The following is a 23880-nucleotide window of genomic DNA, read 5'->3' as shown; positions in this document are numbered from 1 at the left end:
CTCTATCTAAGCCTCTGTGAGGTTCTTAATGGAAGCACAACTGCAGCTTGCAACACCCAGCGAGCCCACACCCCAGGAAGAACCATAAGCAGTGGTGAGAACTACTAGATCTGGCTTCCACCATCGGCCAGGTAGTGAGGCCTGATGAGAAATTCTGATTCACAGCAGTCCTCAAGCCCCTATCGCCTATACCTGTAGCCTTGATAGCATACCCTCTCTCTTCTGGCTTGCTTGGAGTTTACCAAAAAATTATATTTTGGAACTGCCTCCCAATGAAACTCTCTGCAGCTAAGTGTCTGCTCCCATGAACGAGATAAACCTGTCCCCTGTTGGTCATGTGTGGTCATTCCCTTCTGACAGGCTCCAAGTCTCCATGTACCACTCTTTGCAGATCATTCTCTGCCACTTCTCTTTTGCACATCACTGAATATAACTCTGTCAGGCCCTACATTTTGTTGACCATGAAAAAGGGATTATTATGGGGTAAAACTAGCCGGGTGTCTAGGGACCAAATGTAGAAAGTCTAGGATGTGCTGTTAGGCAATCTCCTTCATTTGTCTTGACATATTCCCAGGAGACATTCTCTTTACACATTGTCTACATATGTATTAATTATATAGCCCGTAGCTTGTTTATTTTCATACTGTCTTCCTTTCCAAGGGCTTCCTATATTTCTTTCACTTGGATGACATAAGAAACATTCTAAAGAAGACTCTAACATGTGAAGCCATAGTGCTAAAATTTGAAGTTGGTGGGAAGCCGACAGGAGTTGTGGGGTATGAATTATCAGTAAATACTTGCTGGTGGTCAAGCATGAATGATGTCGGAGCAAAGCCAAACCGAGGGCCTTTCTGTCTTTTCTTACTGGAGCTTAATAAAAGGCTTTGAGGCGTCAATTTTTTTACTTCCTGCTGATATAAGTGGTTTAGTATCTCAAATAAAATAATGTATTTTTCTACAATTGAAACACAAAAGTGAAAGCCTGTGTGGAAACTATAAGGCAGCCTAGCGTAGTTACCAAATGAGGGCAAAGAATAAATTGGGAGGGAGATATGCGCGCAAAGCAAAGATAACCTTTCAGAAAACATGCCTCCTTCAAAATCAGAAAATCTCTGTGTATACACGTGACATTTTAATTTTAAGTAAGTGAATGAAATAATTTGCAAAACTTGACTGATCAATAAGGAGTAAATCAAGTAACAATTCAGTGTCTAGTCACTGCGCCAAGTTTGTGGGATGTGGTCCCCTGAGAACTTAATATGCTGGTGATGACGTCTACAAGAGCCGATAACAGCTTTCCAAGTGGTTCACCTGAGCTGCCAGTGTGAGAAGCAAAGATGCCTCTAGCCAGGCAATCAAACCGCAGAATTATGTGCTTCTTTTGTTTGTTGTTGTCAGAATTCTGTTTTAATTGATATGGTTCATCATTACTTTAGCATCTATGAACTGCAATGCCTTTTTTAGTAATATACACAAGTGAGACTTTTAACCCATCTTTAGTAAAATTAAGTATGCTTCATTCTTCACAAGACAGCAGAAGTGGAAGACATTTGAATGTTTTGATTTTTAATGAAGTACACGTGTTTAAAAACATTCTTCATTTATTGGGAGTTCCAGTAGATAATCCTCAAGTAAATAACTGGAGGCCAGGTGAAAGGATAAAAAAAAAAGTGAAGTTTTGAAAAATGTGTAAAATAAATAATAGAGAAAAAATAGATGGCAGATAAGTCAGTGCATTTGTTTCTGGGGTTTTTGAAAAATCAAAAAGTCATTTTCTTTGTTCCCTGGTGTGGTGATTACACACAGGGGTTTTAGTTATATTGTCCCTGGGATGATGGAACTATGACTCTACCAAGGAAACCTTAGCAAATTGATAGACTTGAGAAGTGATAGAATACTATAACATTATTTCTTATTGCAAGGATGAAATCAATAACTCAGAGAATACACTCATTAGAGAGCTCTGGAAATATTTAGCAAATGGGAGATCTGGTCATAATTATCATTATAAAGGTTTACAATCCACGGGGATGAAAATCCTCCTAAAGAGAAAAAAAGCCAAACATGGGCAGAGAAGGAATGACTGCTGTAAAGGAAGCTCATGTGTTTTGAAGAGCTCCCTGAAAATAACAGAAATTCCTGCTGAAGAAAACAGCTAAAGTTTGCTGGAAGGAGTAGCATCCATACTATTTTGGAACTCGGGTGATTTAAGATGAGAAAGAGAAGGACAGGAAGCCGAGGAGGGGGAGATCAGAGGATGCCATGAGCATTCTATCTGATGATGAACATGACGAGCCTGCAATTGCGTGCTGAACGAAGAGATGGCCATTTACTGAGAAATTAGTAGATCCTTCTATCAGAGGTGGGCAAGTATGTAGCTCTGGAGAGGGCCAACTAAAGAGATTTAAAAAAAAAAATTGCCAAAGACTAAAATTGTTGTGATCGATTCACAGAGAAGTGAGAACACAATGCCAAGATCTTTGACTCCATCCCTAATAAACTGTGTGACAAAGTCAGAGAACAAGAAAGGTGAAACAGAAACCAATTATGTCATGTGCTAGAACCTTCCATCTTCATGGTCCACAGTGTATGACGGATACTCTTTAGACATTCCTAAGAAATGTATTGCTCTTCTCACAGACTCAATCATTCTCTGATCTAAAGCTGAGGCATTTCTGTTTGTGATGAAAAAGTAACGTTTATGAAATGGATAAGGATGGATGAGCCAAAAGGGGAGGTTCTCAGGATGTTTTACTAAAAATAAAACCAGCTCTAGAACAAGAGATGATCATTAAATATTTCAAAAACAGTTTAAGAGCAGGGCTTTGTTTTGTGAGAAAACAGCATATGTAAGGTGCTTAGAATAAGTTCTTCCATGTTGAAAATGTAAAAAGACATAGAGATTACTCATTTTTGCTGCTTCATTTTTTTTTTTTTTGAGAAATGGTGTCATGTACCTCAGGCTGGCTTTAAGTTCATTTAGAGCAGAAGGTAATCTTATCCTTATGTTCATTCTGCTTCTTTATGCTGGGTGCTGATTTGACGGATAAGTACAACCATGCCCTGTTCATGAGGTGTTAGGAATCGATGGCAGAGCTACAAGCATGCCAAGTTACATTCCCAAACCCAGACTATGTACTCAAACTCTATACCCAAGTATAGACTCCACGGTAGGAAATGAAGTCATTTTGGGTGTGGGGAAAGAGTGGTTGGATAATGAAAGTCGCAGCAGCTGAGAGTAGCCTTGAAGATCAAGGGTGTGTCTCCAAAGAGTGCACTCTGTCCCACCTCTTCACACACACGTGCAGGCTCTCAAAATGAGAACGCACTCCTGCGTGGTCCTCCATTTAGAGTGTCTTTCATGGCTGTGTTTCACCTGTATAGTGAAGAAGGAACTATATTCTTCGACCTTGGATCTCGACTCCCAACCTGAGCCGTGGCATGGTTGTTGGTTGGCTGCCACCATCCCAAGGGAAGACCAATGGGAAAGAGGCCTGCTGATCCCCAGCAGTGGCTCCCTGCGATCACAGTAGGCCTTATTTATGGTGCTTTGTGCTAACAGCAACTGAAACAAAAGTGAGGGCCCTCTGTGAGAGCCTGAGAGCCCAGCTGCGCTCTGCAAACTGAAACGACCATGAGAAAGCGTTAGCGACCGTGGGATGACAGTCCGGATCTCACCAAGGGTGGTGACGGGACAAACCATTCATGACTGCAAAATAAAATACAGGACACCTGGGAATATTTGAATTTGAAGTCAACACACTTTTTAAAATATAAATGTCCCATGCCACATTTGGAACATAATTATGTTAGGGCATATTTGTTGCTAGCCTAAAATTCAAACTTAACTGGGCATGTTAAACCTGATTTGCTAAATCTTCTAGCTCAATATGTAAGAAATTGCTTTTTCTGAAGTCTTTGAGGAAAATAATAACTGTAAAGGTTGGGGAGGTATGAATATAGATTAGCATTTTATACGTAGATTTGCTGGTGGCAAACTAGGTGGAAGAGATGGGGAAACGAAATACTGTGGTTGATAGACATAGACATAGTTCTTCTACACCCTAAGAAGAGCAGGAGGGATGGGAATCCTGAAGAAGGGCTTGGGGGAAAAGGAGGGTTGAGCTGGTCATGTGTTTACTAAGCATACAGAAAGATCTGAATTCAAACCTAACACCTCAGGAAAAAGAAATAACATGGCATGGTGGTGTATACCTGTAACCCCAGCCTTTGCCACTTTGGAGGTCAGAAGTTCCAGGCCAGCTTGGGATACAGGAGACTTTGTATCAAGATGGGAATTGGAAGAAATGATCAGGAAGAACAAATCATATAAGAAATAGAAAGGCCAACTCTGAGGACTCAAGTGTCTGGGCCCTTGCCTAGGTCCTGACTCAACGCCCCTTGCACCTTAGGCCCTAACCACAGTATCTGGCTTTCTCAGCAGCGTCCCAAAGGGGCTGTGCTCGTACATTCCTTTGACTCTTATGTCCAAAGATTCTAAGTGCTAGCAGCAGAAAGAGAATTTACATCAAGGTCCTAACAATGAGAAACCATGATTTCCACAGGATTTAAAATTCTGCTGCAAAACAACCTCACTATCTGGGAATCCTTATTAATCTGTATATAGATCTACTTCTGAATTAAAATAAGGCCCAGTCATTTCTCCAATTCTTCCCATTTAACTAAGATAATATATAGCATTAAAAGCTACCAGTTAAAAGCCTTTTCCCCTGCTTTTATGAGTTAATGGTGACTATGTTATAGCTGTCCCAAGGGGGGGGGGATTATCTGGTAATTAACAGTAGAAAGGATTAGGAAGCAAAAGGCCTTGGAAATTGGCTTATGTTTGGGAGGAAATTGTGTCATAACACTGTGTTCTCAACTTCTTAGTAAAATCCCTTCCGGGCTTCTGATCCTGATGACTAACAACCAAAAGAGTGTCTCTAAAGAAACTCCTTTCTGAAGCACCCACAAACCAGGAAGAGGAAGAAGTGAACACACGGAGCTGTGCGATGCTCTCTGCCCTAGGACGAGAAAGTCAGCGTGAACTTGTCTCAGCTACGGCTCTTAAGGAAAGTCAGGACCAAGGCAACTTGGGAAGGACAGGGTTGATCAGGTTTACCCTTCCCCATCACTGTTCAACACTGAAAGAAGTCAGGACAGGAATGCAAACAGGCCAGGAACCTGGAGGCTGGAGCTGATGCAGAGGCCACGGAGGGGTGCTGCTTACTGACTTGCTCAAAAGCTTGCTTATTGAACCCAGGACCACCAGCCTAGGAGTGGCACCATCTACAATGGACTGAGCCCTCCCTCACTGATCACTAATTAAGAAAAGGCCCTACAGTCTTGGCCACAACACAATATTCTGGAGGCATTTCCTTAATTGATGGTCCCTCCTCTCAGATACCTCCTAGTGGGTCAAGCTGTCATTCAAAGCAGCACAGTACTGTCATGAAGTTGGTTTACCAACATCTCTAAACATGTAGTGTGCCAAACAAATATACTAATTTCATCCTATGTGGAAGCAGATGTGTGTATATGTGTACATGTTCATTTGTGCAAGGATGTATGTATGTGCTACACATGTATGTGAGGTCAGAAGACAACTTCAGGTGTCATTAATAAGGATCCATACACCTTTGCATTGTGATAGGGCTTTCCACTATGAGGAACTCACCAACAAGTCTGAGCTGACTAGGCAGAGAGGCCCAGGAATCCATTTGTCTCCATTACCTGAGTCCTTGGATGACGATCCTGTCCCACACCACACCTGGCCTTTTTCCAAGAGGGTGGTGGGGACTCGAACTCAGGTGCTCCTGCTTGTGAGGCAAACACCTTACCAACTAGGCCATCTCTCCAGTGCAGCAATATGTGTTCACTTCCTATCGAAAGCCCTACTTCATGTTGTTAATTGCATTTCATAGAAGCTCTGAGACATGCAATCTATGCCTCAGAACTCACATCTGATGAGGACAGAGCCAAGATTCAAATGCAATTCTGCATGCCATTAAGGCACACACTCCTTTTTCTGTCTTCTGTTTGCCACAACACATTCGAGGCATGTAAATGTGGAACATATAAGCTTGCTTTTGGGTTTCCCATTCTACCATTCTAAAAGACCAAAAAACTATAAACGGTACGGCCATGATTGAGAGCTTCTTTCCCTGTTCATCCCTGCCCCGTGCCTCTCTCGGCTCTCACCTGTCGGCGGAGGTCTCTTGTCTTCTTGCTCATATTGTCTATGGCGGCATTCAGGGCACTACTCTTTTCTGTTTTTCCAGTCTGCAAGGAAGCAAAACACTGACATAAGCAAATGCTACCAAATTACTCTTTATCACTTAGCAATTTGCTTTCGAAATTTCCTGAAAATAACAGCTTGAAAATTCAAGAATAGTTTTCAAAACTGCTATGACAGTACCGATGACTCATGAGCCCTTCACTGAAACACTAAGTAGCACGGCGATTAAAGCGCGCGTTATTTTCTTCTTTAAGCGTCTGTAATATTTCTGATACGGGGTTTGATCGGATTCAATGTGGCAGCAGGCAGAGCATTGTCTTGACAAAACTCTGATCTTCATTCTGAACAAGTCAGCTCCTTAACCGCTAAGCATGCAATTAGCTTAAAAGCATTAGATGCCCGATTTGTCAACTTCCGTGGGAGTTTCTGAAGTCATCTTCTTGGTGTATTGTGTAAGTTATGCAGAGCCATATTGGAGTTTTTGCTAAACACTAAATAAAATATGCAGTGCAAATTCATACAATTTGCAAAAGTTGACCACAATTTTAGCTGACAATATTCCAAGAACAAATTGTTTTAGGTGAGAACTGGATGCTGCTTTTGGCTCCTTAAGATAATTTGTGCAACACCTTTGCATTCTGTAAGCGGAACAGGCCTCTCCATTACATCCCTTAACCTAAGCTTTGGACTTCTCAACACACAGAGAGTCACCTTGGTTGACATTTTCTACATATTCTTGTTGTGGGAGACAATCGGGTTGAAACTAATCCTACTTTCTCAAGGATAGCTCCTAGCAAAGAGATTGGAAAAAATCATTACGGGTCTCACCTCTAAGAAAATTGCTGCTGCTTTTAAATTAATAAACTGCAAAAGGTTCTGAGAGGAGACCTTGAATATCAGCAGCTCGCTGAGCTTCCAGAATGGAGTCAATGAAAAGAGACCCTGTAGCACAAGCCTGGACAAGGCAGTACATCCGTCCACTCCCTCCCTAGGCCAACCGCACAGAAAAACCAACACCTTCAAATAGAACCATGTCTTAATAACAACAACAAAATCAAGATCATCTGCTGTACTCAATAGATGTGCCTGATTCTCCTGCCATCGTCTCAAACACTACTCTCTGAAGGACCGCATTCCCAAGGCTGTCTACATCTTTTCCCAGTTCTTATAGACACCTGTTAAAACCCTTGTTGTTCCTCAATGGTTTCACAAGAAGATCCTTCAATGCAATATAACCCTTGAAACAATTCTCCCACGATCACAAGTGAGCTCTTCCCACTCATTGATTCACTGGCATTTTCCAGTAGGCCCCTTTCATCTCTATGCCTTCACAGCACCCTTACAGTAATTACTTGCAAGGGAGTTATTGAACAGGTTTGATGACTATACATAAATTAGCAACTTCATCCAAAGTGCAACATGGTTTAATTGGGGCTCCATAACAAGCCAGAAAGGTAATGATGAACTTGGAGTTTAGCAGTCAGCCCACTCGGCAATAGCTGGAATCCTCTAAACCACAGTTACGCATAGATTTTTCTCGGCACCAGATGCAAAAAACGGCCATCACTTAGGAGCATGCAATACTCTGCAGGATACTTATCACCCATGGGGATGTATCTACTAGGTTCTACTCATAGACATGAATAGTGCCTAAGGAACAACAGCAGAGACTGTCTGCTGGCATCTGCATGTACACACATGTACACCTTTATAAACATACATAAAAGTAAAAGAGATTTTCATTTTCAAAGAGTGTAAAAGGTGCATATGTTTGAAACTGTCCATAGTAAATGAATAGGGGAATGAAGGAAAGCATAGTAGGACATATTGGTGTTGGGTTGTTTAACTGAGAAAAAAGAAGTTCTTGATACCAAAATGATTCTTGAGCATGTGCTCAAATGAAACTTGTGATTACTTTAACAGCTCTTGGTAAGCAGTCTTTATTTTAGCAATAGAGAATTGCAAAACGTTAATTCAGGGCTACATAAAGCAATGGCATAAACAGATCTACAATGGGCCTAAGCCCAGTATCTAATTTTGCTAAAGAGCCTAGCCTTTATTCTCTAGTTTTGGGCATTATTAGCTCTTGGTTACGTCTTTTTTTTTTTTTTTTTCCATTTCATGAAGGCAGCGATCACCCAAATAGACAGCAGTTAGGACAAAGAGAGCCCCACGCCCTCTCACCCCCTGCTCTGGCAAAAGAAATAATTTGAGAGACTCCTGCCGTGTTGGTTGTGAAATCTCACAAGCCTCTGTGCTGCGATTCATCAGGACAAGAGAAAGATGTCGGCCTCCCTGGACCTCGCGGCAGACACACACAAAGCTTTAACAGAGGGTGACGGGGGGTGGCAGAAGATACAATAAAGGATACATTTAAAGATGATTTCCTAATTTCCACCCAGAGCTTAACCCTAGTTTAAAATATTTCATTGGGTCAAAGGCACTTTGTTCCCTAGGTAATAATAAATAGACCCTAATGCTGGAGGACTTATTCGATTTTCTTTCTTATTCCTTCCTTTTGTCTCCCATCCCCGATACTTTTCTTCCTTCTCACCCCCCCCCCCGGGTTTTTATTGGGTTCTTGCTCTATTTATCCAGATTTATTTGGCTTCAGTTGAACCATTTTATACCTCTTTATTCCTTTTGCATGGCATAAAAATAAATAAAGCAAGGCGAAATAGCCCTGTCCTGTTTAAAAGCACCTCGTTCCTTCTGTTTTCAAAGCCTTAACAAATCATCCAGCAGTGAGCGAGGGTGAAAGGCAAGCCCTGTGTTCTGAGATGAGAGATGGAAGGACAGGGCAGGATATTAAAACACAACCGCAGATAATGGCGAGGCCTTGCCTACCACCAAGTGCTCAGAAGAGAAGAAGTCCCTTTAAAAAAAGCCGTGGCAGGAGCTATCATTAAGTTCCCACAGCCCTGCTAATGGAAAAGGGTTGGCTTTCAGAGAGCATCAGGGAGAGAGACGCTTGGAAACACAGCAAGGACTGAAGCTGGATGGGGGAAACCACACACTCTTGTCAATGAATATAAATGGACTTCCCATAAGGAGAGACTTTGTTGAAGAAAACAATCCTGAACATGATTTTACGCAGTAAAACGTGGCTAGGATTACTTTGTACATTATACAGTCTCGATATCATCCGAGCTTGGACCTCTATATAGTCTTAGCCATGAACCTTTCAGTGCTCCACGTCACCAACCACTGTCAATTATCTCATGATTCCCCTAGCGTTGTCTGCACCTTTGAAACAAGTGTATGAACTAACATCTCTTTGATTTACTCTAATGTGAGTGTGCCCATTTCCTACAAAGTCTCAGCCTGGGAGCAATTTCTAAAACTCCATTATTCAATGAGTGGTAGCCACTTACCATACATAGCCATTTTAATTTAAATATAAATTTAAATTACATAATATTGTAATTTGATCCCCTTGGTGTCTCTTTTTAAAGTTTTCAAATTTTTGTGTGCTTGGTGGCTGCTATACTGAACGTCACGGATATGGAACATGTTCCTGACTTCAGAAGGACTTGCAGAATAGTGCTATGTTAAATACTTCCTTTTGGTTTCATGCAAGTGGTCTTTAAATGACAAGCCAATATACTAGAGAGCACCCAGGCAGTAAACCAAGCTGTCAATCGTCAAGCAACTCAGCCTGAGTAGGGATCTAATTACACCTGCTCTTTGTTTTAAAACTCTTCCCTCTATCCCCATCGCTGATGAAGTTCACAACAAATCCGTCATCTTGGTGTCTGAGATCTTACAAAGACTTGATCTTGGGTTTACTCATAACAGCTGATGAGACTTCTTGATGAATCCTTTGTTCTAGATGGCGCAACCACAACTCTGGAGTTCTGCTTATGAGAAACCCTTTCCCTTCTGAACTGCTTTTCTCAGTGTGGACATCGTTCAAGTTATATCAATTACTGCATTTTCAGGAGAATATTTGGGGATCTTCTCAGCTGATATTACTCATTGTCATCTATCACCCTTTCTTATACTTCTTGGGCTTTTAAACTAGCCTGTGGTTTAATAAACAGACTAACATAATCAATAAATCTTTATGATCTACTCTGTGACAGGCACCGCACAGGGTACAGCAATACCTTCAACACCCTGTCTGCCTCAGCAGAAGACACAAACACAGACAGCATTTGATAAAAAAAAATAACATCGAAGACAATCTGGAGATTGATTGGATAGCACTCTCATTAAGCCGAGGGGAAGGAAGGACTCCCAAGGAAGTGATAAAGGAGCACTGAAGAGTATCTGGGAGTCAGGCAAGTAGAGATAGGAGCAAAGGTCATGGGGAGGGGGAAGGGCAGCTTGAGCAAAGGCCAGAATCTTCAGGAATATTTGACAACTAGCATAAAAAGTGTGAAGCTTGACCTATTGGCTTTTGACACACTAAGAAATGAAATTGGTCCTACAGACAACTGAGAGTCATACAATTTAATCAAGAGAGTGAAACGGTCCAGCCATTATTTCAAAGGGGCTGGAGTCTGCACAGTGTGTGTGAGGGCATCAGAGCACAGACAGAATTAGAATTAGATGGTCGCGGCCAAAGGCTCTCAGAGGGATGAGATGTGTTGAAATGAGTCCAGTGATGGTCAGGATAAAGGAAAGTGATGAACTCGGGGCTCTGCTTGAGTAAACGAGGTGGGACAGGGGCTGGCAGATGCTGGCAGGTGAAAAGGAAGACAGCAATCCATGCTGCTATCAGTGATGAGTGCCTGGGTGAGGGGGCTACGAACTGAAGTGATCATTTAAAGAGGAGAACCTGGTCAGCGCAAGTATGCTCGTCTCAGTAATGAGAATCGAGTAGTTGCTTACTTGGGTGTATCACTCAGGAAGCCATTTTCATCCTCCAGGTTTAGAACAGCCCTGTGTGTTTCACTCTCTTGATTAAATTGTATGACTCTCAGTTGTCTGTAGGACCGATTTCATTTCTTAGTCAAAAGCCAATAGGTCAAGCTTCACACTTTTTATGCTAGTTGTCAAATATTCCTGAAGAGTCTGGCCTTTGCTCAAGCTGCCCTTGTGTGTATTTTGATGCTCACAGCATAAACAATGTTTGCACGTGGTAAGTGTTCAAAAGTTTTAAGTTGTCAACAAATCCTATAATATTGTTGTGCTCAGTTTCAAAACAAAAAGGTTTGCCACAAAATATTCTTATATTCCATTATGGCTTTCAAATTCTTTAACAGGATCACATTTATTCCAAAAATTACTTTTTTGTTTGTTTTGTTTTTTGTTTGTTTTGTTTTTTGTTTGTTTGTTTGTTTTTCAAGACAGGGTTTCTCTGTAGCTTTGGAGCCTGTCCTAGAACTAGTTCTTGTAGACCAGGCTGGCCTTGAACTCACAGAGATCCGCCTGCCTCTGCCCCCTGAGTGCTGGGATTAAAGGCGTGTGCCACCACCACCCAGCCAGAACAGTATGCTTTTAATTAAACAATTTCTTGTATAAACAATCACTGAAAATGTGTTGAGACTTGTAATGTAAACTTGAAACAGCATAAATAAAATGAGACAATTGAAAATGTTGGTCATGAGACTCACCCCGGAAAAAAATGAGCCCCAAATACTAGAAATGAGGAATTTAGCATCAATTTCTCAAATTCATAATCAAATGAATGTATTGATGTATAGGATCCCTGGATAGAATTTAAACATTAGAAAAAAATACTTTTTTGTTGTTTTGTTATTTTTTGATTTTTTTCTATTTCCCACAAGCTTTGTAAAGAAACATTTCCCTTTTAGTGTGAAATCTTTATTTCATGGTGAATATAAAATATGATGCCCTTAAACTTAGTTCTTCTCTGTAGAAATAGCTTTAAAAATATTTTATGCTTAACAAATAGCAGAGGGAACAGATTCTGGACTACATTTTTTAGGCATGAGAGATATACAAATAGACAAGCATGCAAAACGAAACCTCCTCTCTCAGACTCCCAGTGTACCACAGCATGTCAGGAAGACGCCTATGCTGGGCACGCTGAATAATCTTCCTGAAGCAAGCACTGCAAGATGGAAATAAATGTAAAACAAACCAAATATCAACTCTGACATTTGAAATAGCTTTACTATTAGAAGTAACTGTGTAAGGATAGAGTGAGACCAAGAAACTGGTAGAAGAAAACAGGGGGGAAAAGGCTCTGGGGCAGTAAAAGGATAAAGACTCTTTGAAAGAGCTCTTCAAAGCACAGAAAACAAAAATCAAAATTGCCTCAAACTATACTTTCAACAAGGAGCTCATACCAGAAAATGTAAGTAATAGCAACAAAAATATCAACAAAAATACCCAACTAGCCCAATTTAAAAGTAAACAATAGGGCTGGGAAGATGGCCAGACCCTGTGCCCGTAACCCAGTCCTAGTGAGTTCAGTGATAGACAGATCTTGGAAGTTTACTGGCTAGTCAGCCTGTGAGGCAGAATGATGGATACACACATCAGCAGTTATGAAAATCCAAGATCAGTTTCCAGTACTGAAGAGGACAGCTGACCACTGCCTGTGACCCCAGCTCCAAGTGACCCAATGCCCTCTTCCAAATTCCATGGGTACCTCATGCCCACACATATGTGCATGTGTTCACACATCACACATGTGCACACACACAATTACAAATAAAGTGGACTCAACCAAGAAAAAATGCTCATTGTTAACACCAAGACCCCTCATACATACACTGTTCACATATCCATACTATACACTCAAAAATAAATAAATGAAGTGCAAAGGTTGCCAGTATGCCTAAACCATTTCTCAAAATATGGGAAAGAATTGATTAATAAGCAAATTAAGAGAATACACAGTATTGAATGCTGGTTCCAGTGTCAGGGGTGAATGTGATGATCAGGAATGAAATGGAAAGGCACCAGAGCTAAGACTGTCAGTTATTCTGAGATACTATGACACGTTTTCTACAATATGGAAAACCATTATTAGAGTCTAATAAACAATGAAATGGAAAGATAAGCAAAGGCCAAATACATAACTTTCCATCTTTTGCACTAGCCATATTTCTATATATGCTGTGCATTGGGCGGTAGACCAACACAGCCCACTGATTTTATCACACATCTTTACCTCTGCTATCCTTCCCGATTTCTATGTCTTTTCACCCATTTTTTCCATTTCCTCGACTTTTTAAGTGATATTCAGTATGTCAAAAGCCAGCAGAGGACTTTATGAAGTCTGAATTATCAGTTGTCTAATAGTGTACTTCCACATCTTGTGTACATGAAATCTAAGGCAGATCCACATTAACCACTCTGGTGCCTTATCAATGTTAGTCTGTGTCCTACAGACATGCTTGCCTTTTGATACCCAATTACTACTATGATGGATTGATATGTACTGACAAACAAGTATTTTTCCATCACTGCTATCCTCATTTAGTCCTTTTAAGGTTTATAACTTGAAGGATTTAGGAAAACAGAATGCAGAGAAGTTCTATAAAGATAGCCTCCACTTCAAAGAAACTTGGCATATGGAAATGCTTCCTTCAAGATAAATCAGCAGGTAATAGTTTTCTCTATAATAAGGCGCATAGTGTTTTTTACAGCAAGTTCAAGAGAACTGTTGAATATATCATGTTCTATAAAAGTTGATGGGCTCATATATTTTAATAGAAAAAACTCATGAACACTATGTAGCTTAGTGTAGTCTGATAGAATATGGACTCAAAGGGTAGAACTTCAGAGTTATCAGTGGTTCATCCTCCAAAATTATTACCTCAGTGTTCTACTTCCAAATTCTACACACTGTTTTAAATTTGTAATTTATCTTCATTTCATTTAAAAATTGTAGCCCTAACTAAAGAAGAAAGATATACATACAAAGGGTGGAGTTCTACTTCCAGGATCTACATAAAGATAACAGAAGAAAACTGACACCTCAGAGATACCCTCTGCTCTCTACACATGGACTATAGTATATGATCTAACATAGATCACAGAGCCACATTTACACACACACTCAATAAGAATTTTTTAAAAGTTAGAACTAAGATAAATATACAGAGTCACATGTTGATGTATTTAACAATAATATTTTCAAAAGATGATAAAAGTCAACAGTATATCAGAAATGTCACATTTATGATCATAATGACACAAACTTTAAAAAATGTATGAAGTCTGATGAAGACATTTTGGAAATGTTCCCCCGAAAGTCTTGTCTAAACCTGTGCCAACAGTCTTTCCCTTTAAGACATTTGTCTGTCACTTACTGTCCTCCCCAGCCTTGTCTACACCTGGGCCAACAGTCCTTCCCTTTAAGACATTTGTCTGTCATTTACTGCTACCCGCAAGTCTTGTCTACATCTAAACCAACAATCTTTCACTTTAAGACCTTTGTCACATTGCCAGTGTCATGTTCTGTGTCTTCCCTTACCAATACAGCAAGCCCAGGGGAAGAGTTGCTTTCAACATCTGGAACCTAGCAATGACTTCCTGATTCCTTTAACTTCTTCTCCTGCAAACTCCAGAAAGGTGAGAAAAATAAAAGGACAACTGAGCACCCTTTCCACAGCTGGGGTCCTGCCTGTCTATGGCCTGAACTGTGAGTGATCAGAGTCGATGTCAATCACAATAGATGTGTTGACGATAGATGTTTTGACAATTACATTTTAATTACTAGCAATATCTTCAGGTTACTATGGCTGTAATGGAACACTATGACCAAAAGCAACCTGGGGAAAAGGTTTATTTCACTTACAGTTCCATATAATGGCTCATCATCAAGAGCAGTGAGGGCAGGGACTCAGGCAGGGTAGGAACCTGGAGGTGGGAGCTGATGCATGAAGGAATAAGACTTGCTTGCTCACCATGTCTTGCCCAGCCTGCTTTCTTATAGAATCCAGGACCAGACCATGGGTAGTCCCTCCCACAATGAGCTGGACCCTCCACCACCCATCACTAATTAAGAATATTGTCTACAGGTGGATCTTATGGAGGCACTGAGGTTTTTTTTTTTTGTTTTTTTTTTGTTTTTTTTTTTTTTCCAAACAAGGCTCTTTCCATTACTGGTAACTCTAGCTTGTGTCAAGTTTACATAAGCTATCCAGCACAAATAAGGGAAGTCTCTCTCTCCTCTCTCTCTCTCTCTCTCTCTCTCTCTCTCTCTCTCTCTGTCTCTCTCTCTCTTTTGCTCTCCACTGCTCTCTCACACACAGACACACAATAATAATAATAATAATAATAATAATAATAACTCCAAGATAACTATGAAAGTATTGACATTGATTAGTTTTTAAAGTTTTAAAAGTTAGTAGATTTTACTTAAGAAAATTAAGGGTGTATAGGGGCACACAAATATTGTTGTTTTATTTGTCTTTTGAATGTTTTATTTAGTGTTAAGTTTCAAAAGTTACCCTAGGAAAATCTCACATGTTAATTGTGTGTTATTGGGAAAGAAAAGTAAAAAAGAAAAGAGGGTTCTTATAAAATATGTAGAGCACAGGTATGAGAAAAGAACTCACTTCAGTCAATCAAAAGGACTACAGGAGCCTTCAGGTCTGTTTAGTATGTTGCTCCAGACTCCACAAAGCTGCATTCTAAACTTTAAAGTCCACACTGCAGGGTTGGAGAGATGGCTCAGAGGTTAAGAGTACTTGATGCTTTTGCAGAAGATCCACATGACAACTGATAAGCACCTATAACTCCAGTGCTAGGTGATCTGATGCCCTCTTCTGGCCTCTGTGGGCACTGCACACAAGCAATACACATATATACATATCTACATACAAACATACATACATACATGCAGGTAAGAATTTGTATACCTAAAAGTAAATTTTTAAAAAAATATTTAAAAAGTAAAATAAAAGACACACTGGAATTTCAAAGAAAATTATTCTCAGACAAGCACCAACCTGTTTATTCCTCCAAAGAATCAGTCAAAGGAAAGAAAAAAAAAATGTTTGGTGTACTGGAGAGATGGCTCAATGGATAAAGGTTCATGCACCCAAAACTCAAGCTGATAGCCTGAGTTTGATCACTAAAAATGACATAGTCGGGGTAAAAAAAATGACTCCTACAAATTGTCCTCTGACTTCAAGACATGAACTGTGCCACATCTACCCACTCAATCACACACACACACACACACACACGCACACACACACACACACACACACACACAAAACAATATCAATGTTTGCTGAAAATAGCTAAAGGGGCATGTTAGAGCACCAGGAACCTTGTAGAACATGGACATCTGGGATAATATCACAGAAGCAAGAAGGGAACCCTCCCCCTCTTCCATGCCATACCCACAGCTTACCAGTTTAAACCAGTTTAAAACCAGGAGAGATTCTGCAGTCTAGGAATAAGTAACAAAGATGCCAGCTGCCTCACCACGACCTTGGACGTTTATAGTCCCCACCACCAGGGACCTACACAGTCCTCACTGACACTAAGTACACCTCAGTGTGCTGCCTAGAATCTGTCCGACTGTGTGTCTAGAAAGAGGGGACAGCACAGTATCCTCTGCTGTGGCTGATATTGCTGCTGAACTACACCATCTTGAAACAGGAACTGCTGCTGGAGAGTGTCCTTGGATAGAGGGGAGCAGCCACAGCATGCCCCAGTCTTCAAGGATTTGCTGCTCTTGAACAACTTCTGCCTGGTGAGCCATCCCCAGCCTCAGCATCTTCAAGCTGGAATGTTGTTATCCCTTAACTCCCAGGGAAAGTACCACCCACACCCTGATGCTACCATGTCCTGACCACTGGGGATTAACTGGAGATCGTGCTTTGGTAAGTGTAAGCAGTACTTTATCCTCCCACAGCAGACAGAACACTGTCCTGGGTCTGGACTCAAGTGGTCCCCTGTCTCCCAGATATTCAGGATGGCCACTCCCATGCTCTGGGAAACAGCACTGAGCTGAGCTGAGCGATCCCACTTGAAGGCAAACTGATCCTAATATGCTGCTTCCTTGGAGCAGGATCAGCTCACTATATTCTGAGTGCTTGCAACTCTCCATCCTCAAGAACTATGCTGTTCTTTATCCTCGGATCCCAAGCAATAGCTATGCTTGACCACTCGCAGGTCTTGGCTAAATCCTATGTGGCCTCTGAGAGTATGAGATGTCCCATCATTACAGTGTCCAGAGTCACCCTGGACCAGAACCACTATTGTACCTTTGATAAAGGGGCAAGTGACAAGCCATGACTGAAGCACACAGTTAAGGTGGCACGAGCGACTAAGGATAGTCCTGTCTCCAGTCCAATCAGCAAGATGGAAAATGAGACAGCCCTTGGTCTACAGCATGGTGAGCAGACATGGGCAACAATAAATGAAGATTTATTGAGTGATTACTCTACAGAAAATCAATGTGCAGAGATTTCTAAAGTCCTTCAGTAAGCTTTAATTAATGCTAAGGAACAGAGCCTGGAGAACACTCACGTATCTGAGAAGCAAAAGTAAACAGTGTCTAGTCAATAAAGACAACAGACATGTGGAGTTCATACACCAACAAGACTTCCTGGGCTGGGGTTATTTGGATGTGATGTGCAGCTTTTTTGACCTGGTAAGGGAGTGTGAGTCAATTAGGTGTGAACGGTGGTTACACAACCACCCCGGATTCATTTCTGTTGGTGTGATAAGATGCTGGGCCAATGAAGCAACTCAGGGGACACATTTGTGACCCACAATTCCAGGCTACTGTCCGCAGTGGCAGGGCAGTCAAGTTGGCAGGAACCTGGAACATTTGGTCACATCCGTGTCCACACTCAAGAGCAGGGAAGAGTGAATTTGTCTGTATGTTTAGTACTAACCTGGGATTTTCCACTGTAATACAGTCCAGGGTCCCAAAGCAGGTGCCACGCACTTTTAGGCTGGTTCTTCCATACCATGTCAGGGAAATCCCCCAAAGAGCTGCCCACAGGCCAACCTCACTCAGACAGTCCTAAGGGACTCTTCTTAGGTGGTTCTGGATTGTATTAAGTTAACAACCTAAATTAATCATCACAATGGCCATTTTTAAAACTTAACATTTGGGGATGCTGGGTAATTGAAGACATGAACTGCTGAAGCTGGGTTAATATGGGCAGAAGAAACATTTATGCGCACGTTTGAAATGCATTCATCATGTTCATGATCCCAAAAAAGAGACTGCCACCACTTTTTCTTATGTACACTGAAGAGGTTCCTGGGTTATTTGTCATGAAACATCCGTCTCTTTATTACTTAGCACTAAACAAGATCCAGAGCTAAACTTGATAAAGAATAGCATCGGTCTGAACCGCCCCTCTCTTTCCCGAGGGTCAGCTTTCTCCATCACCTGGATGGTGGAAATTGGTCTGCCTAGCCCGGGAAGGTGAACTTCGAACTTCGGGACTCACGGTCCAAGCCTGGCTGGGCCTGGTGATTTGAATATGATGCTCTGTATTGGTTCCAGTTGTCAGGGAAGATTGATACAGTGGCAGGAGTCACACAATGAAGCCAGTCCAGTCGCAGTGGATAACTGCAATGATAATCGCCAGAGTGAGTCATAAATTCTGGCCTCAGAATTAGGAATGGCCTATAAATATCAAGTAATAGGAGTCTGAATTAAAAATGAATCTAGCTGATGCCTGTAGTATTTCTTGCAGTGTGTTCTAGGGAAGCCACGACATTAGAGGCAGAGATGGTCCCCTTTCAACGTCTGCTGTCAGAAAACTGAGAGTGTTAATTCCTCTTCATGTCAACCTCAGAGGAACAGGAAAGTGGACCAGCTTCAAAGAATAGAGCAGCAAATACATATTTAGCATCACATAGCAAGGAAAACGCAGGTCAGGAATAGCAGAGAAGTCCAAACCCTGCACCTGAAGATCCACATTGCTAAGGCAAACTTCTAGCTGTCAGACACCAGCATCCTCCAAACCAGCATAAGTTAGATGGGATGCTTGCCTTTCTTGGATCTCGTGTATCCAATCAGACAGAAGTGTCAGTCAATAATATGTGAACCTGGATCACACAAGCATGCAACCACTTTAAAAGGATAATATTTGGGGCTGTAAGATTATTACAGACAGGCACTACTGAATCTAAGGAAACTATTTGGCACTTAATTAAATGTTTCATTATTAAAAATCAAATGTTATAATCATATGTTTAATTTAGGTAGACCATTTATAAATAAGTGTGTTACTTATTACAATTGTTAAAGTGGATACATTTTTCCAACCATTTTATAAACTGAACATCTTCTTTTACTCAACATTTATGCTTAGAGAACCTCTGTTCCCTTTTAAGAAAATTTCATTAATTTTCATTTTGTTTTTACGAATGTTTTCTGTATGTATAATTCTGCACTCTGCATATGTGTGTATAAGCATGTTTGTGCCTGGTGTCTGTGGAAGCCAGAAGATGGCATAGGCTCCATTGGAACTGAAGCTACAAATAGTTGTGAACTACCATTTGAGTTCTGGAAACAGAACCCTGGTTGTCTAGGAACTGAACCCCAGACCTCTACAGGAACCTCCTCAGGAACACCAAGTGTTCTCAACCACTGAGCAATCTCTTCAGTCCCTGAACATTTGTTCTTAGAAAAAGACTTGTAGATAAACAGCATTCAAACATCATCGAACCTCACCAAATCTAGAAAGATTAATATCACTCTCTGTAAACCAATGTATATGCCCTTCAATGAACTAAGATCTGGATTGGTTTGTGATTTGTAGAACAAAAGACACTTAGCCTCCAGTTGTTGGCACTGTGATTAAGTACACTCTTTCCCACATATGTAAGGTGTAAATCCAGTGCAATCAAACAATAATGTGTGTGTGTGTGTGTGTGTGTGTGTGTAGCCATAGCCACAGTTTAGGTAAAAATACTTTACAAGTGGCCAGAAGAAGTTACCCAAGGAACGGGAGTTACAAACTATTGTGAGCACCCATGTGGCTGGTAGAAATGAATATGAATTCGGGTCCTCCAGAAATATCACCCGAGCTTCTTTATTCCCACCCAGGTGCTTATCAACACCTCAATTTGCACCGCTGCAACTTCTTCGGTCGTGTTCGCCCTTACTACACCCTTCACCATCTTGCATCTCACGGCTGGGGAACCATAAGCAAAGACACATTTACCCCTGTAGAGCACCACGAGAGACCAGAGGAACAATTCCAGCCAAGATTAACATGGTGAGCCAAGAGGTTTCCGTGGGCTAATCACGGCAGTGTGAGTAAGGGGCTCCTTTCAAGAGCACCATGACCGGAAGGGAGCAGCGTCACGGAGAAGCAAGAGTGTGGCTCCATGAAAACCGCATCTCTGGAACGCCCTGCCCAAATGGCTGGCAGCTCCGTGAAAGAAACTCCTCCTCTCCTGGAGAACTGTTTGCTATGTTTATAACTTTAGAGGCTGTTCTTTTTTTATTTTTATTTTGAAACTTTCTATAATGGTTGATCTCTGTTGTCAACTTGACTGGATCTAGACTCTCCTAGGACACAAGCCTTTGGAGATATCGCTAAGGAATTATCTAGATGGGGGGTTAGCTTCTGGGCACACCTGTGAGGGATGGTCTAGATTAGGTTAACTGAAGTGGAAAAGCACTGTGCCATAAACTGTTATCCCAGATCACACGGCAGGAAGACGGCATGAACGTTCGTTGCTCCCTGGTTCTGATAGTGGGATTGATGTGAGCAGTTGCCTTCAGCTCCTGCAACCATGCCTCCCCTGCCATAATGGAGTGTGTTCTTGAGCTGAAACACAATAAATCCTACTTATGCAGGTTGCTTTGTCAGGCACATACACAAGAAAGACAATAAACGCCCTTGCTGAATATCCTGAAACTTTTGTGGGTGCACAAACCGTGTACCAATCTGTGTTCTCCTGAGTCTTGGGGCTCTCCTTTCAGGAAAGCTTGCCCAACTGAGCAGAAACAGCCATGCAGACACCAGGATTTCTGTCATAACTCTCTAACTTCTTTATTTGGAACCTATCCCCTCTGATAACTCTCCCCAATGCATTCTCCACTGCACAGGCAATGAGATCTTCAAACAAATGAATAATAAAAATTTGTGCCCGTGTCATGGCTCTCTCTTTAAGAACATCAGTAAATTCCCTTTGAAAGATTTTAAACATGGACTCAAGTCCTTATGTCACGCTACAGTTCATGCCTGATTTGACCTCTGTTCCATCTTGGGCCAGCCCTTCATGCTTCAGCCGTGTACTTAAAGACGTCATCAGCCCTGTTCTACCTAGCTTTGTCCACCCTCAAACAGAATTCCCTTCCATTGCTCATTTCCTACCATCTTGTGCTGGCTTTCCTTCCTTATCTTTCCAGTCCCATCCCCAATGCTGCTTCTTCCAGGAACGCTTCCCAGGCCCCCTTACAAGCACTTATTACAGTTTATAATGATGAATTCATCTCTATGATGAATTAGCTACTGTAGCTCAACTACAATGCTACAAGAGAAGAGGATTGATTTTTCTCTTCTCTGTCTTCAGTACCTAGTATACACTTGACATGTATAAATTCTGTAATTGTCTATTGAGTATGGATTGAATTAATTACTTGTTTTATAAGGACATTGGGAATTTTTATGAGAATACTGGTACTTAATATACCTAGTGAAGTTTCTTGTCAAAGCAAGTGATAGTCTGAGAAAAGTTCTATATTATCAAGGAGCATAATTGTGTGTGTGTGTGTGTGTGTGTGAGAGAGAGAGAGAGAGAGAGAGAGAGAGAGAGAGAGACTCAAATACTGTAACCTTATATGTGCTTAACAAGTATGAGTTAAATTTTATATGTTAAAATTTTAACATATAAAATTTGACTTAGAAGATAAAACATAATTCGTAAACTTCTACATGACTGTCTGGTAATTTAATTTAAATTTTTTGAGTCAATTTCTTAATTATGTAGCCTTGACTGGCCTCCAACTCACAATTCTTTTGCACAGGACTTTGAGGAATGATAGCCTTTTAAAAGACTACACAATTACGCTCATCAATTATAAGATAAAAATTGACACATTTACCTCTGGAATTTACTTTCCCAGCCACATGTGTAACTATAAGCTTCCAGATGCAGATATAATTTTGTCCTGAAAATGTTCATAATATCCTTCAACATTTAGCTCTAAGAGAGGATTTATTTTTTTTTTAAAAAAAAGTAGGTATTCTGTGTTTGATTTGAAATTGAAGTGACAGAGTATTTTGAATCAGAAATTATAAGAACAACTGTCATCGTAATGCCTCTTCTCCCTCTTTGTGGATTGCAGTGCGGGTTCAGTATCAGATAATAGTAATTCAGACAAAGCACTGCTTTAGTTTTCAAGGGTCCTAAACACTTGTTCTCAAGCTGCACCTTGCAGATCTCTCCATGGGAAAGCACCTTCTGATTCTTGGTGTCTGGTCTAGTGGAGCCTGACATTCGCAGTTTCTTCTAAGACCAGGTGTTGATATGGCAGGTCCATGGCTACACCTGGACCAGCAGTGGTTCAGAGCAAATAAATTGCTCCTGCCCAGCCCTGCACTGATCAGATGCCCAGCAGTTTATTAGATGGTTTTCATCTAGAGCCTTTCATCAGAAGGCAGATAATTCTCGGGGGAGGGGGGGGAATCTTAGTAAATATGCACAGAAATCATCCCATGTTACAAATACAGAAATGAGGATAGGAGGCCAACCAAATTAGAAGATAGTTATCGGCAGAACTCATATTAAAATAACAATTGTAATTTATCAATAGTGGGTATCAAATCCACAATTATATGATTTTTGTTTGCTGAAATTCCTACCATGAAACTGGCTTATGGAGAGTTTTAACTTAAACCTGTATAAATAATATTTGGCTAACTGCCCAGGATCTACCAGGAAGCATGCACATGCATAATTTCTGTGTACGCATTCTATCTGCCTTAGGAGCAACATCGAGACAGAATATTGCTCTTTATATTATATAGGAGAGAGAACTGAGTCATATACACTAAAGTTTTATTAGTCGTTGGAGTACACCTTCTCCTTCGTTATTATTTTTTATTTTGTTTGGTTTTATTTCTGTGTATTCACATATTGGATTATACATGTGCAGATAACTCATTTGAGCATGTCCATGTTACAGTCAGAGGTTGCCGTTGGCATGTCTTCCTCTATTGCTCTCCACAGTATTGTCGAGGCAGAGCCCCCACTAAGCCTGAATTTAACTGTCTCGGCTAGACTGTCACTGGAACTGGGGAGTTAAAGAGGCAGATTCTGAGACCTCCTGGGCAGTGGCACACAGCATTGTATGGATCCTGGGGGTCCAAACTCAGCTGCTCACGCTTTCACAGTTAGTACTTTCCCTGCGAAGCCATATCCTGGCTTACAATGTGCCATGCATCTTATAGATGCTTATGAGTATTTTGTAGGTTTCATTTATTGTAACATCTTTGTTTGGAGCTACTGTTACACTGATTTTGCCACATGACACATCTGCTGATATATCAGTATACTAATATTTCTGCAACAACATAAAAAAGCACTTCTATTTATGCTCCATATTGGGATCACATGCTTGACCTTGCTCCCTAACAGGGTTATATTGAGCATGGATCCTTCCTGAGTTATTAGTCACATATACAGTAATACACGATTAAATTTGAGATTTTGAGTCACTGAAGATCAAACTGTCCCACTCACCTTCTGGTCATGTTTCCATCTAATAACACCAGTAC

At 41.0% G+C, this 23880-nt stretch overlaps 1 protein-coding gene across 1 annotated transcript in view; it reads right to left on the bottom strand.

Annotated features, from left to right (window-relative positions):
• Ctnna3 (catenin alpha 3) overlaps window positions 1-23880 on the bottom strand; it is a 1277532-nt gene that overhangs the window by 627691 nt on the left and 625961 nt on the right. The window contains exon 7 of the mRNA XM_038342272.1: window positions 6202-6282. Coding sequence (XP_038198200.1) covers window positions 6202-6282 — 81 coding nt within the window. The remainder of the gene's footprint in view (window positions 1-6201; window positions 6283-23880) is intronic.

This window comes from Arvicola amphibius, chromosome 9 (genome assembly GCF_903992535.2).
Source record: "Arvicola amphibius chromosome 9, mArvAmp1.2, whole genome shotgun sequence".
In the NCBI taxonomy this organism is placed as follows: Eukaryota; Metazoa; Chordata; class Mammalia; order Rodentia; family Cricetidae; genus Arvicola; species Arvicola amphibius.
Note: the sequence above shows the minus strand (reverse complement) of the source record. Positions and strands in the feature narration are given on the sequence as shown.